The sequence below is a fragment of the Macrosteles quadrilineatus genome, unplaced genomic scaffold (genome assembly GCF_028750875.1).
Source record: "Macrosteles quadrilineatus isolate MER2022 unplaced genomic scaffold, UCM_ALF_1.0 Scaffold_1__1_contigs__length_201487025, whole genome shotgun sequence".
Lineage (NCBI taxonomy): Eukaryota > Metazoa > Arthropoda > Insecta > Hemiptera > Cicadellidae > Macrosteles > Macrosteles quadrilineatus.
The window spans coordinates 185,517,072-185,530,410 of NW_026542594.1; the positions used below are offsets into that span (position 1 = coordinate 185,517,072).

The 13,339-nt window shown below is 36.6% G+C and overlaps 1 protein-coding gene across 2 annotated transcripts in view; it reads right to left on the reverse strand.

Annotated features, from left to right (window-relative positions):
• Positions 1 to 10,306, reverse strand: part of LOC128991629 (SAC3 domain-containing protein 1) — a 39,810-nt gene extending 29,504 nt beyond the window's left edge. For both annotated transcript variants that reach the window (XM_054414694.1, XM_054414684.1), the window contains exons 1-3: positions 10,237 to 10,306; positions 2,320 to 2,391; positions 595 to 789 (exon numbers count right to left, since the gene is read on the reverse strand). In XM_054414694.1, the coding sequence (XP_054270669.1) occupies positions 595 to 789; positions 2,320 to 2,381 (257 nt within the window). In that variant the 5' untranslated portion in view covers positions 2,382 to 2,391; positions 10,237 to 10,306. The remainder of the gene's footprint in view (positions 1 to 594; positions 790 to 2,319; positions 2,392 to 10,236) is intronic.
• Positions 10,307 to 13,339: the final 3,033 nt, after the last annotated feature.

A 13,339-nucleotide genomic window follows, 5' to 3' on the forward strand; every position in this document is an offset into this window, starting at 1 on the left:
ACTGTTTTGTTTTGTTCTTTACATGGTTTATGACTACGCAATACAGTGTTTGGCTAGGTTTTAGGAGGGTTAGAACATGCTGTGATTTTAAACTTACAGTTTTTAACCTTTAATAGTCAAAGCCTGTACCAAGGTCAATGCCATTGTCATGATTGCGCAATATTCAAGATCCCTCCCCTTCATTTTGCCGGATAATTTAGGTTCTACTGTACAATGTAAACACTGTACTGTAAAGTATTGTAGCGTAGCCTATGCTACTTTAATTGTATTTTAATGAGGTCAAATCCCGACCTATATTGACCGACGCTGGTTCTGAACCTCGACTTAGCGAAATTCCTGCAAACCTAACCCCTATATAACGAACCTCGTTTTAACAAAATCCTTGATATAACGAATATTCAGTTCGGTCCCTTCAGATTCGTTATATTGAGGTTGGACTGTAGTTTTATGTATTTTAATTGTCCATGACCATTTCACCTGTTTCTCAGCCATGCTGGATCTGTAAAACGCTGTTTGAAAATAAATTATTGACTTGACTTGACTATATGGCAAATTTGCTAAAAGGTACCAAAACCTAACAAGTTCTGCGTGTACCTGCTGAGGAGGTAGTTGATGGTTCTCCGTAGGATAGGCGGAGGTCGCAGCAGGTCAGGCTGTAGCAGGTCCTTCCCTGCGGCCGAGCGAGTGTACATCTTGACCATCTTCCTACGATCAGCTGTTAATCGAGTACCTCTTCCTCCACCGTCTCTTCTAGCCTCCAGAACATGGATCAGGCCTTCCCTTTGTCTCCTGTATACCAAAAAGTATTTGATTTGAACTAAATTTAAAATATACTAATAAAATACACAGAAGATTTAGGGCTTCATTACTGGAAGCAAGTTTTAGCTCTTCTGAGATTTTGCAAACTTAAAAAAAACTACTCCATGTGACAATCTACTAATAGGACTAACAGCCAAAAATGCCAGTGAACTACATTAGGTGAAATTCCTTTAGCTGCCAACCAGTTTTAAACCTTTTACCTTTAAACCCTCTTATCCGGACTCCTCGGGACCGAGGCCAGTCCGGATAACGGGTTTTCCGGTTAAACCGACGTCCCCAAAAACTCATTAAAACAGACTGTTTAAATGCATACTGCATACAGTATTTGACTTAAATTTAGGAGAGCATTGTATTTAGACACGTGATCACTGGTCTCAAATCTTTCCCACGAGAACAGTCGTTTCAGTACCGCCCACCTCCTGCCGATCTAGTCCGGTTAAACCAATGTGCTGATAAAAATTGTCCGGTTAAAGAGGTGTCGTTTCCGGCTAGTGTAGTCCGGTTAAACCAATGTCCGGTTAAAAGGTGTCCGGATAAGAGGGAGTCTACTGTAGCCTACTACCTCTTAAAGAAATATGTTAATGCACAAATAGTGTGTCAATGCAAAATGATGATAACACTAATCTTAAACATATGGACAAATGTTATGTTTGTATAAAAAAGGCATTTTCCTACAGTCATCTGACAAAGTTGCCTTCCTTGCACTGATTATAGCACAGAAAGTTGCTAATTGCTGTATCAACTTAGTTTTGTCGCACACTTTCACAGTTTTTTTTACCGCACACCAGTATTCCAACCAAACAACACAAAACAGCGTGCTTTTATTAGGCACGTAATACGTGTACACTTGAAAATAAGTTGGCAAGACTTCAAGATATTATGACTATGATCAGCTGGTGCAGTGTTTCCTATTTCGTTCAATGTTTAGATTTAACCTAACCTAAAATCAGGTTGTACAGTGTTTGAAAGACTAATTATTTATATGCTTTATAGTAACTGTAGGAAAAATATGTAACGCAAGTGCAAACTGTCTTTGCTGCACTTGAGAAACTTTCCACGTTCGCCTATGGCTTGTGCGTGTAAACATTTCTCTTGTGTGCAGCAAATTGCCACTTTGCCAAATAGTTACACAAATAACTAGATTCTATATGTTCTCCATGACTTTGACTTTTTATCGCAATGAGCTGGTAATGCAAAATAATCAAGTGATAATTTAGGTCACGAGCAAAACCGTCCTAACCCCAGATGCCATATGTTATTGGTATTAATTAATGATGAGACCCTACAAAAGGTCAATCTTGGATAGCAGTTAAGAATTTATATACCTAATTGTCTTACATAAAAACATAAAATATTTCAATCCCATTGAAACCAGAATGACAATAACAAAAATGAATGCCAGATATTACTCATAAAAGCAGGCAACTTAATCTGATGACAAATTCAGAAAAATAATATTTAAATTCATAAATTCTTAACAAATTAATTATTAGTACTTACATTTCTATTTCCTGGTCAGGGCACATAAGAATGCAAGTTCCTCTCACGATATTTGAATCCATATTATAAAACCTGAAACGTGATAGTAGCAATATCAATAATTGCCCAAGACTGAACCTTGTCCAGATTATATTTTTTGAAAAAACAAAATAAAACAGTCTCTACTGTATATGCCTACAGACTAAATTTTTAACGTGTAGGCCTATTTAGATTGGGATTGCTATTAAGTAACATTTTATAGTCACAATAATTTATTTAGCTATCCGATTATTCATAATCAGTAATCACAATCAAAATATAAGTTCTCATGTTTTATAAGTCTCAAATTGTGTTTAAAGAACTTGGTTATTAGGATCAACTTTCTGGGTCTGAAGTTTTAAGTGTTCACTTTCACATCCTAATGTAGCTGACCCTGAGAACAATGGGTAAGTCAGACTTGAGCTTCCCAACAACAGGTCGGCGTAGACCTAAGGTTGCTCGGACCATTGCCTCATTAAAACATTAAATAACCCCACAACAGCAATCCTGAAGACTGATAAAATTTGCATTTGCCTGATTGGATTTTTACAAAAAATTATTTCTCTAAACTTTGTCATACTTAATCTCCACTTAAGCTCAAAGCATTAAGTTGTGTTAGTTGCCTAATCGAGTAGTAGATTTGCTAACAAAGCCTGTGCAGCTGCAGCTACGGCAGGAGAGGAAAACCTTTTTTCCACAAAGAAATAGAAAGCTTATCACAGATTGACTGGAGTCATGTTCCACAGGTTAGTGATCCTGAAAAGTCTTTTATAAATTTTTTGTATCTATTCAATGATAGTTTTAACCATCACTTCCCTTCCAAGACAGTTAGAAATTCGTCCAAAGGCCTAAGTTAAATAAGGTTAAGCAGGGCAAGTCAGACGTTAAGATATGGTATACCGTACACCAGACCTGGCTAGGTATAAGGATTTAGTCTTAGCCTTAAGAGATAGATACCTATTGGCTTCCTATCAATGCATGAAAGAACGTCTTTGTTACCATCGGGTCACTACATTTTTCATTATGAAAACCACTGTTTGTGTTTGGCAGGGCTGTCGCCTGCCGTACCTCACGCACCTCTTTTGTGGAAACGGTTTTGGCTACTCTTACCCCTTTCCCAGTTGTCAATCGACCTTAGGGAGTGTTTCGGGTCACTACTGGAAGTAGCTTCCGTGAGCGCCCTGTAATGTAACGGGTTTCCTAGAGCCTAGTTCTGTGTGCACGCTTGTGTTTGAGCTTATTTTGCTAAATTATCATATGGATGAAGAAGAATGATTTGCACGATTGTTGGATGGTGTTGAAAGGGAGGACAGGGAACAACATTTAATGAAAGGACCTACTGGTGCGTTTGTTCTGGAACTTCTTTTTTTTCAGGATAAAGAGCTTTGACAAAATGAGTAGTCCTTGTATGAAATGATTTTATTCATAACACCATAGGTGTTTTTATGTCATACACTAATTTTTTTCTCAGAGCTTTGACAAAATGAGTTGTCCTTGTAACAAATTATTTTTTTCATTAAAACCATAGGTTTAAAAGTAGGGGCCTTTCCCAACATCCTAAAAGTGGCTCGTACGGTACCCAAGGGGTGACAAAAAAAGGTATATAAAAAGGGTGACCCGTGTAACTTAAAACAGCTATCGGCCTATCTTGTTAATACCTGTATTTAGTAAAGTTTTGAGTCCGTTATTAAAGATCAGCTGGTAAATAACTTTAAATGTGGAAATCTGTTCTCAAACTTACAGCACGGGTTCAGAAAGAATCATTACACAACAACTGCTGTCACAGAACTGGTCAACAGAGTGTAAACGACTTTCAAAGCAACAGACTCGCGTTCCTCAAGGATCGGTCTCTTTAGTACTCTTTTTTGGTCTCAATCAATGACCTTGACTTAAATGGTTCTGCGCTAAGATTCGCAGAAGACACCACAATTTTATGGTCAGGCCCTACTCCTGCTCAAGCTCTTGACACCGCAGAAATTCTTTTCCAGGAAGCCAAGGCATGGTTCTTAGCCATCAAATTCAAGCTGAACAAGGATAAGACACAAAAGATCGTGTGCACCTTAACTTGACATCCCCAGGTCGAAACCAAAGTTAATCTTCTCGGTTTCACCATTGACCCCAAACTGACATGGGCTGAGCATATTGAGGTCATATCGTCCCCTTCCAGTCATACAGACGTATCTCAAAAAATTCGATTTTTGAGATACGTCAGCAATGAACTTCTCTTTCATCTCTCCACATCCACTCAAACTGGCGTATCTCAATTCCTACTCGTTTAGGAGTTATGGGACATTTAAGTTTTGGCGTATCTCAAATTTAAAACCAACTTGTTCATGCATACTGGCGTATCTTGAGATACGTCTGTATGCAGTATCAAATTTAAGGAGCCCTCCATTTAAAGTTTCACGCAAACAGGCGTATCTTATTATGAATCCTATACTTTAATACGAGCAATGTTTGCTTAGCTGTACCCGCGGGCCTTGCCCCGTTTAACTTCACAAGTGAGCTCGTTCGCATGGCTCAATCACGTCCTGGTTGAAGTTCGTTCGCTACGCTCACTCACCTTTAGGTTGGAGCTCGTTCGCTCCGCTCACTTGCCTTCAGGTTAGCTCGTTCGCTACGCTAACTCGCTTCCAGGTTGAAGTTCGTTCGCTACGCTCACTCACCTTTTGGTGGCAAATTGGCTGTAGTCATAAATTAAAAAAAATAATAGTGCTGCACCCTGTTGGTAATCCTTATAACTTTAATGCTATTGAACATCATAGAACAGAACCAACTTGTTTAATTGAAACAGCTGTTAAGAAATTCCTTTTAAAGATGAAAAATCGTAAGGTTAACATGGGAAACTCCAGAGCCACTGGGGCGGAGCCCGAAATCCGATCAGAATAAAAACTACTTAGTTTTCCTATTTAATGCCCAAAGAATCGGTGTACCGAATTTCAGCCTACTAGGTAAATGGGAAGTGGGAGAATTAGTGATGAGTGAGTGAGTGAGTGAGTGAGTGAGTTAGTGAGTCAGTCAGTGAGGGCTTTGCCTTTTATATATTTAGATGCTTGCTTGCTTGATTGTTTGCTTGCTTGCTTACAAAAAAGATCTCGAAAACGGCTCCGACGATTTTCTTCAAATAGTTTATTTCTGGCCTAAAAACGAGTTTACTGCAGTTAGAACTGCCAACAAAAATCTAATTACGTAGAAAAATGAAGCTGAAAATCACATTTTTTTAACATTAGTCTTATGGGTTGCTAGGTAACCATGTTGGCTGAATTAAATAACAAGGAGAAAGTAAACAAAAGACTTGAAGTTGTAGCATGTGTTCATAATAAGCCAACTACCCACAGTATACTAGCAAATTACAAATACAGTACAAAAGGAAAAACATCACTTGTTAATATTTAGCAAAGATTATACTGAAGATTACTCTATACATTGTAGTCAAGGGTAGCAGTGCGAAGTCTGGGATCTGTTTATGATGATTAGATTAAGGTATCTGCAATCCTAAAATGCTACGGGAAGAGAAGGAAAAAGGTCCGCGACGTAGGAAGTGGTGAAGGAAGTAGTAAAGGCAATCATAAAATGCTATGGGAATAGAGGGAAACAGGTCCGTGACGTAGGAAGTGATGAAGGAAGTAGTAAAGGCGAGTAGTCCGGAGAGTGTGGGGACTGTTAATGACGATAAGATTAGGGTATCTGCAATCCTAAAATGCTATGGGAAGGAAGGAAAACAGGCCCGCGACGTAGGAAGTGGTGAAGGAAGTAGTTAAAGCGAGCTGTCCGGAGTGTGGGAACTGTTTATGACGATTAGATAAGGGTATGGGCAATCCTAAAATGCTATGGGAAGGGAGGGAAACAGGTTTGCGACGTAGAAAGAGGTGAAGGAAGTAGTAAAGGCGAGTAGTATGGAGCGTGGGAACTGTTTATGACGATTAGATTAAGGTGTCTGCAATTCTGAAATGCTATGGGAAGGGAGGAAACAGGTCCGCGACGTTGGAAGTGTTGAAGGAAGTAGGCAAGGCGAGCTGTCCGGAGTGTGGAAACTGTTAATAACGATTAGATTAATGTATCTACAATACTAAAGTGCCATGGAAATTGAGGGAAACAGGTCCATGACGTAGGAAATGCGTAGGACGTAGCAAAGGCGAGCCGTGTGGAGTTTGGGAATGGATTTATGTATCTCCAATACTAAGACTGCTTTCAGAAAGAGCTAATGCTCGGTCCCCAGGTACTTTACTTTAAGTACACTAGAATGACTTTAGATTTTGTTTAACAATGCAGAGTAAGTAATAATTTTAGTTCATTCATTTTTTAACGTATTTTTGTGAATTTATAATTTTGTAACGAATAAAGTTTTCTAAAAAAGTCAACTCTTATCATTTATAACCTTTGTGTACAATTCTATGAATTTCATTTAAGCAAATTTTAATAATTAAAACTATATTTTGCATTAAAATAGTAAATATATTATTAGTAAATGTTGTGACGTAACTAAAAAGTATGAAGAAAAGAATCAGTCAAAGTGACGTATCTCAAATACATATATATTTAGGGTAGTATATGTAAAGATATTAAGTTAAATTTTCATGAAAACCAAAGCCTATACCTTAAACTATAGCTTCATCAAATATTAAGATTCTAACTCTTTTAGTTCTCTTACAACAAAAGAAAACATTAGGACACTTTTAGTTTTTTGGGTCTCCTGAAAAGTTTCCAAAAATGAGATACGTCTATATGACTGGAAGGGGACGATATGCAGAAGGTTATCGAGAGTTTGTGTCTCTAAAAATTAAATTGTCTAAGCTAGTAACACCACAATAACTACTGGTAGTCTAACACGTTCTCTTTCATAGCGTGCTTTGGGGGCATGCGCCAACCTGCCACAAAGTTCTTCTACAGCAAAAGAAGGCTATCAGGATAATAACCTTTATCAAACGATTGGACCACTGCAAGCCTCTCTTCCACTTTATTCTGTGATGTGCATCATACGTCAAATACAACATCCAAAATTTTCTGACCAGAAATACGTTCCATACAAACCAAACAAGACATAATCAGGAAATAGACCTTCCCTTTTGCAGGCTCTCCAAGACAAAAAATGCTTTTCGACCTTCGGGCCCGAAATTAATTTCGGATCAAAAAACAGGATTGCTAAGGTAAGGCCTTATAATATCAATTAGTAAATTTACATATGTAAATATTATACTTAAAAGTATCAGTGAGTATTTTTATCTTTATTTATTTCCAACCGAATACAACCTACTAGCATGTCATTTTCCTGGTCCGAAACCGATGAGAACCTTTTCTGCGAAGGAGTGGAGGATTGTGGGAGAGCCCTTCACGTAAATTTAAGAAAAATTTTAAATTTATTTCATAAACTTTTTAATTCTAAAATTAATATTATATTTTGTATTATAAAATTAAACTGTCATAACCCAACCTAACCAACCAAACTTACTGATAGTATAAAAAAGATAAAAGATAAAAATCGGATGAAGGTTGAGGCCTACTAGATAAAAAAATAGTTCAGTTCATTATTCAAATTATAAATGCCTCAAATTCTAACAAAACATGTAGGCCTACAGTTAAGAATTATTCACATTCTAAGCAAAATCTTTGACAAAAAGTTAGAGCCCCCGGCGGGATTGGATCTGGACACCTCTGGCATACCAGTCCGAGACGATATCAACTACGCCATGAATGCCGATGGAATCACATGGTCTCGTTACGGTAATAGTGTTCCCTCAAGAGAAGAGTGATGTCGCGCCCCCCCACTCCTTCGCTTAAGAGGTTCTCTTTGGTTCCTTACTAGGAAAACGAGGCGCTATAGACACAACCTATCCGGCATAGCTGGGTTTTTTTTTAAAAGAAGGGAATTAAGGATTCAGGTAAACAGAACGATCAACTGTATACGTAATTTAGCATGACTATATAACAATAGTGTTATACAGTCAACTAGCTGGCCCGACAGACGTCGTCCTGTCCTAATGTGGTTTTATGTCAAGTGCTTGTTCATTTCAAGATGAACTCGTGCGCTCACTTGCCTTCAGGTTAGCTCGTTCGCTACGCTAACTCGCCTCCAGGTTGAAGTTCGTTCGCTACGCTCACTCACCTTTTGGTTGCAAATTAGCTGTTGTCATAAATTTGAAAAAATAATAGTGCTGCACCCTGTTGGTAAACCTATTAACTTTTTAATGCTATTGGACATCACAGAATCAAATTGTTTAGTTGAACCAGCTGTTTAGTAATGTGGAGTACCTAATATTCTTTAACCCTCCGAGTGTCCCTAGTTTTGGCCTTAATGTTTGCCTATTTTTTGCGCATTTGCAAGGTTTTATTAAAACGGATCAGAGACGATTAAAAACAATGTTAATTATACTGTTCTATATAGGCCAACCATTTTGTTTGGAAAATCATGGGCTTCAATATTATACATAAAACATAAGGAACATTTGTTTCCAAAAAAAACTTTGGGTAAAAAAAATATTTTGGAAAATTTTCAAAAAAAAAATAAGTTCGCGCTCAATGAAATTGTATAAATTATAGGCCTATAAATATTTGAAAATAGCCACTTTGTTCTAAATTTTATGAGGATTACAAATATATATAATCATATAAGGAAGTAGATTTGCAAATAAATAAGTTATGGGCAAAAAACAGATTTTGGTGCATAGTGATTAGCTAAGAATGCATAGCCTAACCATAGCTAGGAATCTGGCTGATAATTTACATCAATATCACTACCTACTTCTTCAGGATCATCAACCAGCCCTTCAAAATCACTTAAATCTTCTTATAATGCACCACGTATATCACTACTTTTGATTTTTAACACTAAAACAATGATAAACGTAATAAAACACATCAGTCATCGGTGCGAGGTTAACCAAGCTGTTTACAAATACGCACGTCAGCTGTCTGCTACAATTATGATCGGGTCAAAAAAAAAAAACGCTTAGAGACAGACGACCTTGGGAGAAAGCTTAGAATCTGCCAAATAAAACGATACCCAACTCGATCCAGTTCAATCCGATTTTGTCAGTCATAGATCCTTCGCCCTAAACAGTGTTTGTGAGTCGAAAAATCAACACAAAACACTCACTCGGAGGGTTAATTCCATTTAAATATGAGTACTCATAAGGTTAACATGGGAAACTCCAGAACCACTGGGGCGGAGCCCTTTTGACTGATCTGCACCAAACTTCACACAAACCATCCTTGAATAATGCTTAATAATGCCTGAAAGTTTCATTAGGGCCTACTATCTGTCGAGCGGTGGCTGCACTTTACTTTAGGGCCTACACTCATTCGAATTAAAATATCCTTTATTCGATTGTTTCATTCGATATATCGTTTGGTTAGTTAGGTTAACCTTACCTAACTAACCAAACGATATATCGAATGAAACAATCGATTCGAATTAAAATATCCTTTATTCGATTGTTTCATTCGATATATCGTTTGGTTAGTTAGGTTAACCTTACCTAACTAACCAAACGATATATCGAATGAAACAATCGATCGATATTTTCATTCGAATGAGTGTAGAACCTAAAGTAAAGTGCAGCCCGAGCGGTTTCATAGTCCATAAAGGACAAACATACATTGGATTTTATACATATAGCACAAACTAACTTAATAGGGCCTAACTTATATAGGTAGGGTAAAATTAAAGTTGAGGCTGCTGTACTTAGTTTAGAATTACCACTTATTCATCTCACAAAAAACATTTAGGCCTAGGCTAGCAAAAGAGATGCTATCTCTAAAGATAATATCTATAAATGAAAACCTAATCATATTTTCTCATATTATGCATGGTGGGTTTCCCCAAAATTTAATTACGGTTTCAAAACAATAATATAGAAGGCTTTCAATTTTATTTTACCTTCCTAATAACCTAATACTTACTTCCCGCTTTCCTGTTATTCCCAGCGTCAGCAGTCAGCACTCAGCTCAGCTCAGCGTCCACCTAGCCCTAGCCCTAGCCTAAAAAACAAAATTACGTAACATAACAAAAGTCAAAAAACAAAAGTAATCAAAACGAAACAACTGGAGCTGGAACCGCTGGAACACGGACAGAATGGAACGAATGCCGATCAAAGCTGGCTTTGTTGCACGACCATGAAACCAGCCAAATCCAAACTGAATAGAAAATGAAATCTTTTACGTTGGTAGTTTGCTAAACCAAACCAACTTGGCTTTAACGTTTACCATAGAATTATTTATGCCCTCCAAAATCTCACTATGTAAATAAAATACAAAATTTGGACTTTATCGCGATAAAATAAATTTGTAGGTACTAAATAAATTTATAGGTTTAAAGGTAATTTTATGGGGACAGGTCACTTCCTCATATCATCAGATCATATTCTATACGAGCTTTGTAAATAATATTATAAATCTATATATACAGTATATAAAATCCAATATATGCTTGTTTGTTTGTCCTTTATGGACTCCGAAACCGCTCGACAAATTGTAATGAAACTTTCAGGCATTATTAAGCATTATTCAAGGATGGTTTGTGTGAAGTTTGGTGCAGATCCATCAAAAGGGCTCCGCCCCAGTGGCTCTGGAGTTTCCCATGCTAACCTTATGAGTACTCATATTTAAAAGGAATTAAAGAATCTTAACAGCTGGTTCAACTAAACAATTTTATTCCGTGATGTTCAATAGCATTAAAAAGTTGATAAGTTTACCAACAGGGTGCAGTCACGGCCGCCTTTAACTAGTTTAAGTTAGTTAAAGGCGGCCGTGGTGCAGTACTATTATTTTTTTTTAATTTATGACAACAGCTAATTTGCAGCCAAAAGGTGAGTGTGAGTGAGCGTAGCGAACGAACTTCACCCAGGACGTGATTGAGCCATGCGAACGAGGTCATCTTGAAAATGGACGAGCATTTTACATAAAACCACATTAGGATAGGACGACGTCTGTCGGGCCAGCTAGTAGTATATAATATAATAGAAGGTTCACTTGCCCTTCATCGAAAATATAAAATAAATGAAGGGGGTTCACTTACTCTACAGTTCATAGTGCCTATGAGCCTCGTGTCTTTTATTTAAAAATACAGGGAATGGGCACACGGAAGGGACTAAGGCTAAAGGTGTAGTGACGTCATATCTCTAGTGGGTAATGTCTTCTCTTGAGGCGACACGATTACCGTTACGAAGCGATGTGATTTTAGCGGCGTTCGTGGCATAGTTGGTAGCGTTTCGGATTGGTGTGCAGGAGGTCCCGGTTTTGGAATCCCGCTGGTAGCACTGACTTTTTGTCAACAAATTTTTCATATCAGCAAGTTTGGTTGGTTAGGTTAGGTTATGACAGTTTAATTTTATAATACTACATTTTAAAATTAATTTTATGATTAATTAAAAGTTATAAGTAATTATTAATTAGATTTTTATCTTATATAGTTTTTATATTATCAGCAAGTCTGGTTGGTTAGGTTATGTTATGACAGTTTAATTTTAAAAATTAAAAATTTATTTTATAATTTTAAAACAATATTTTATAATTAAAAAGTTAATTTTATAACTAAAAAAATTAATTTAAATTATTTCAACTTAGCAGTTCTAGCGGCGAACGCTGACACTACAAGATATGTTAGCCTTAGTCCCTCCCGTGTGCCCCACCGAAAAATACAGTAGGAAGGTTCACTTACTCTACAGATCATAGTGACTATGAGCCACGAGCCTGCGGTAAAATATTAGATGGCTCACTTACACTACAGTTCATTTAGCTACACGTTGGGCGATTTGCGTTCGTGAATATACCCGGCTTCGACTGCTGCGACTGCCTACACAAGTGTATTGCATCCATCACCTCAATTATTTATCATCACGAAATAAATATGTACAACTACGCGTTAGTAAAATGTAACTTAATAAAATTTAACTTATTAAAAAATGTAACTGAGTAAAATGTAACTTAGTAACATGTAACTTGATAAAATGTAACTTATTAAAAAATGTAACTTAAGTAAAAAGTAACTTAGTAAAATGTAACTTAATAAAAAGTATAAAGGGTATAAGGAGATACGTTTTTATTACTGCATCAGCTGGAGACACTCTCTGAAGATCTGCTTCAATCATTTGTTGTTAAACATTAATATCGTAAAATAGTGAAATTATTTTTCGTATGCACGAATAGAGCAAGGTTTGTACCTGTACTCTTCTTTTAGATTTAAAAAATACATGTTTCACAGGTAAAACATTTTTTAATAACACCATTGATTATAGCTTACAAAGTTGATAAGTGATAGTTCACATAATTTTTAGCACATTTGACAGATAAACCTTTTTTTGAATTCGTCATATTATAAGTGTGGGAAAATTAATATATCTGTGTATCAATATCTACTTATCTCATTTCTGTTCAATGGAAGTTATACAATTTCAATGATACCGGTTCTTAAATGGGAAGTCTTATAGCTTTAATAAAACTTTGCATTAATTTATCTTACGAGTATATTTGCTACCAATTGATATTGTACGACAATAATTAATCTCTATTCTACTGCAGTACTTAGACTTCTACTACAACTCACATTAAACCTAACATATTTACTTTTGGGCTAGTGATTTATTTATTGTATGGTGATTTTGTAGAAATCAATTATGCAATCATAACAACAGAAATACTGCATAATTCCATTTTACGGTGACATAGTATTTATTTTACATATAAAAAAAAATTAAGCTAATACAATAATTAGTTCAATTAGAACCATTGAATATTGAATAATTTAAACATTAATCGAAGATGGAGCTGTTATCAACTTGAAACAGTTGTTAGACTAGGCCTAGTTGCCTTCAATAGTTGCAATGCAAACTGTATGCACTGAGGTCGGCAAACAGTGTTCATAGTGTGCAGGCACTTTGGACGTCGTGGCACTTGGACGTCGTGCAACAGTCAAATATTTATTGGACGTCGTGCAACTGGCAGAGGCTTTGGACGTGGTGCAAATGATACTCTTTTACAATTCAATAGTGTGCTGTTTCACAACGTC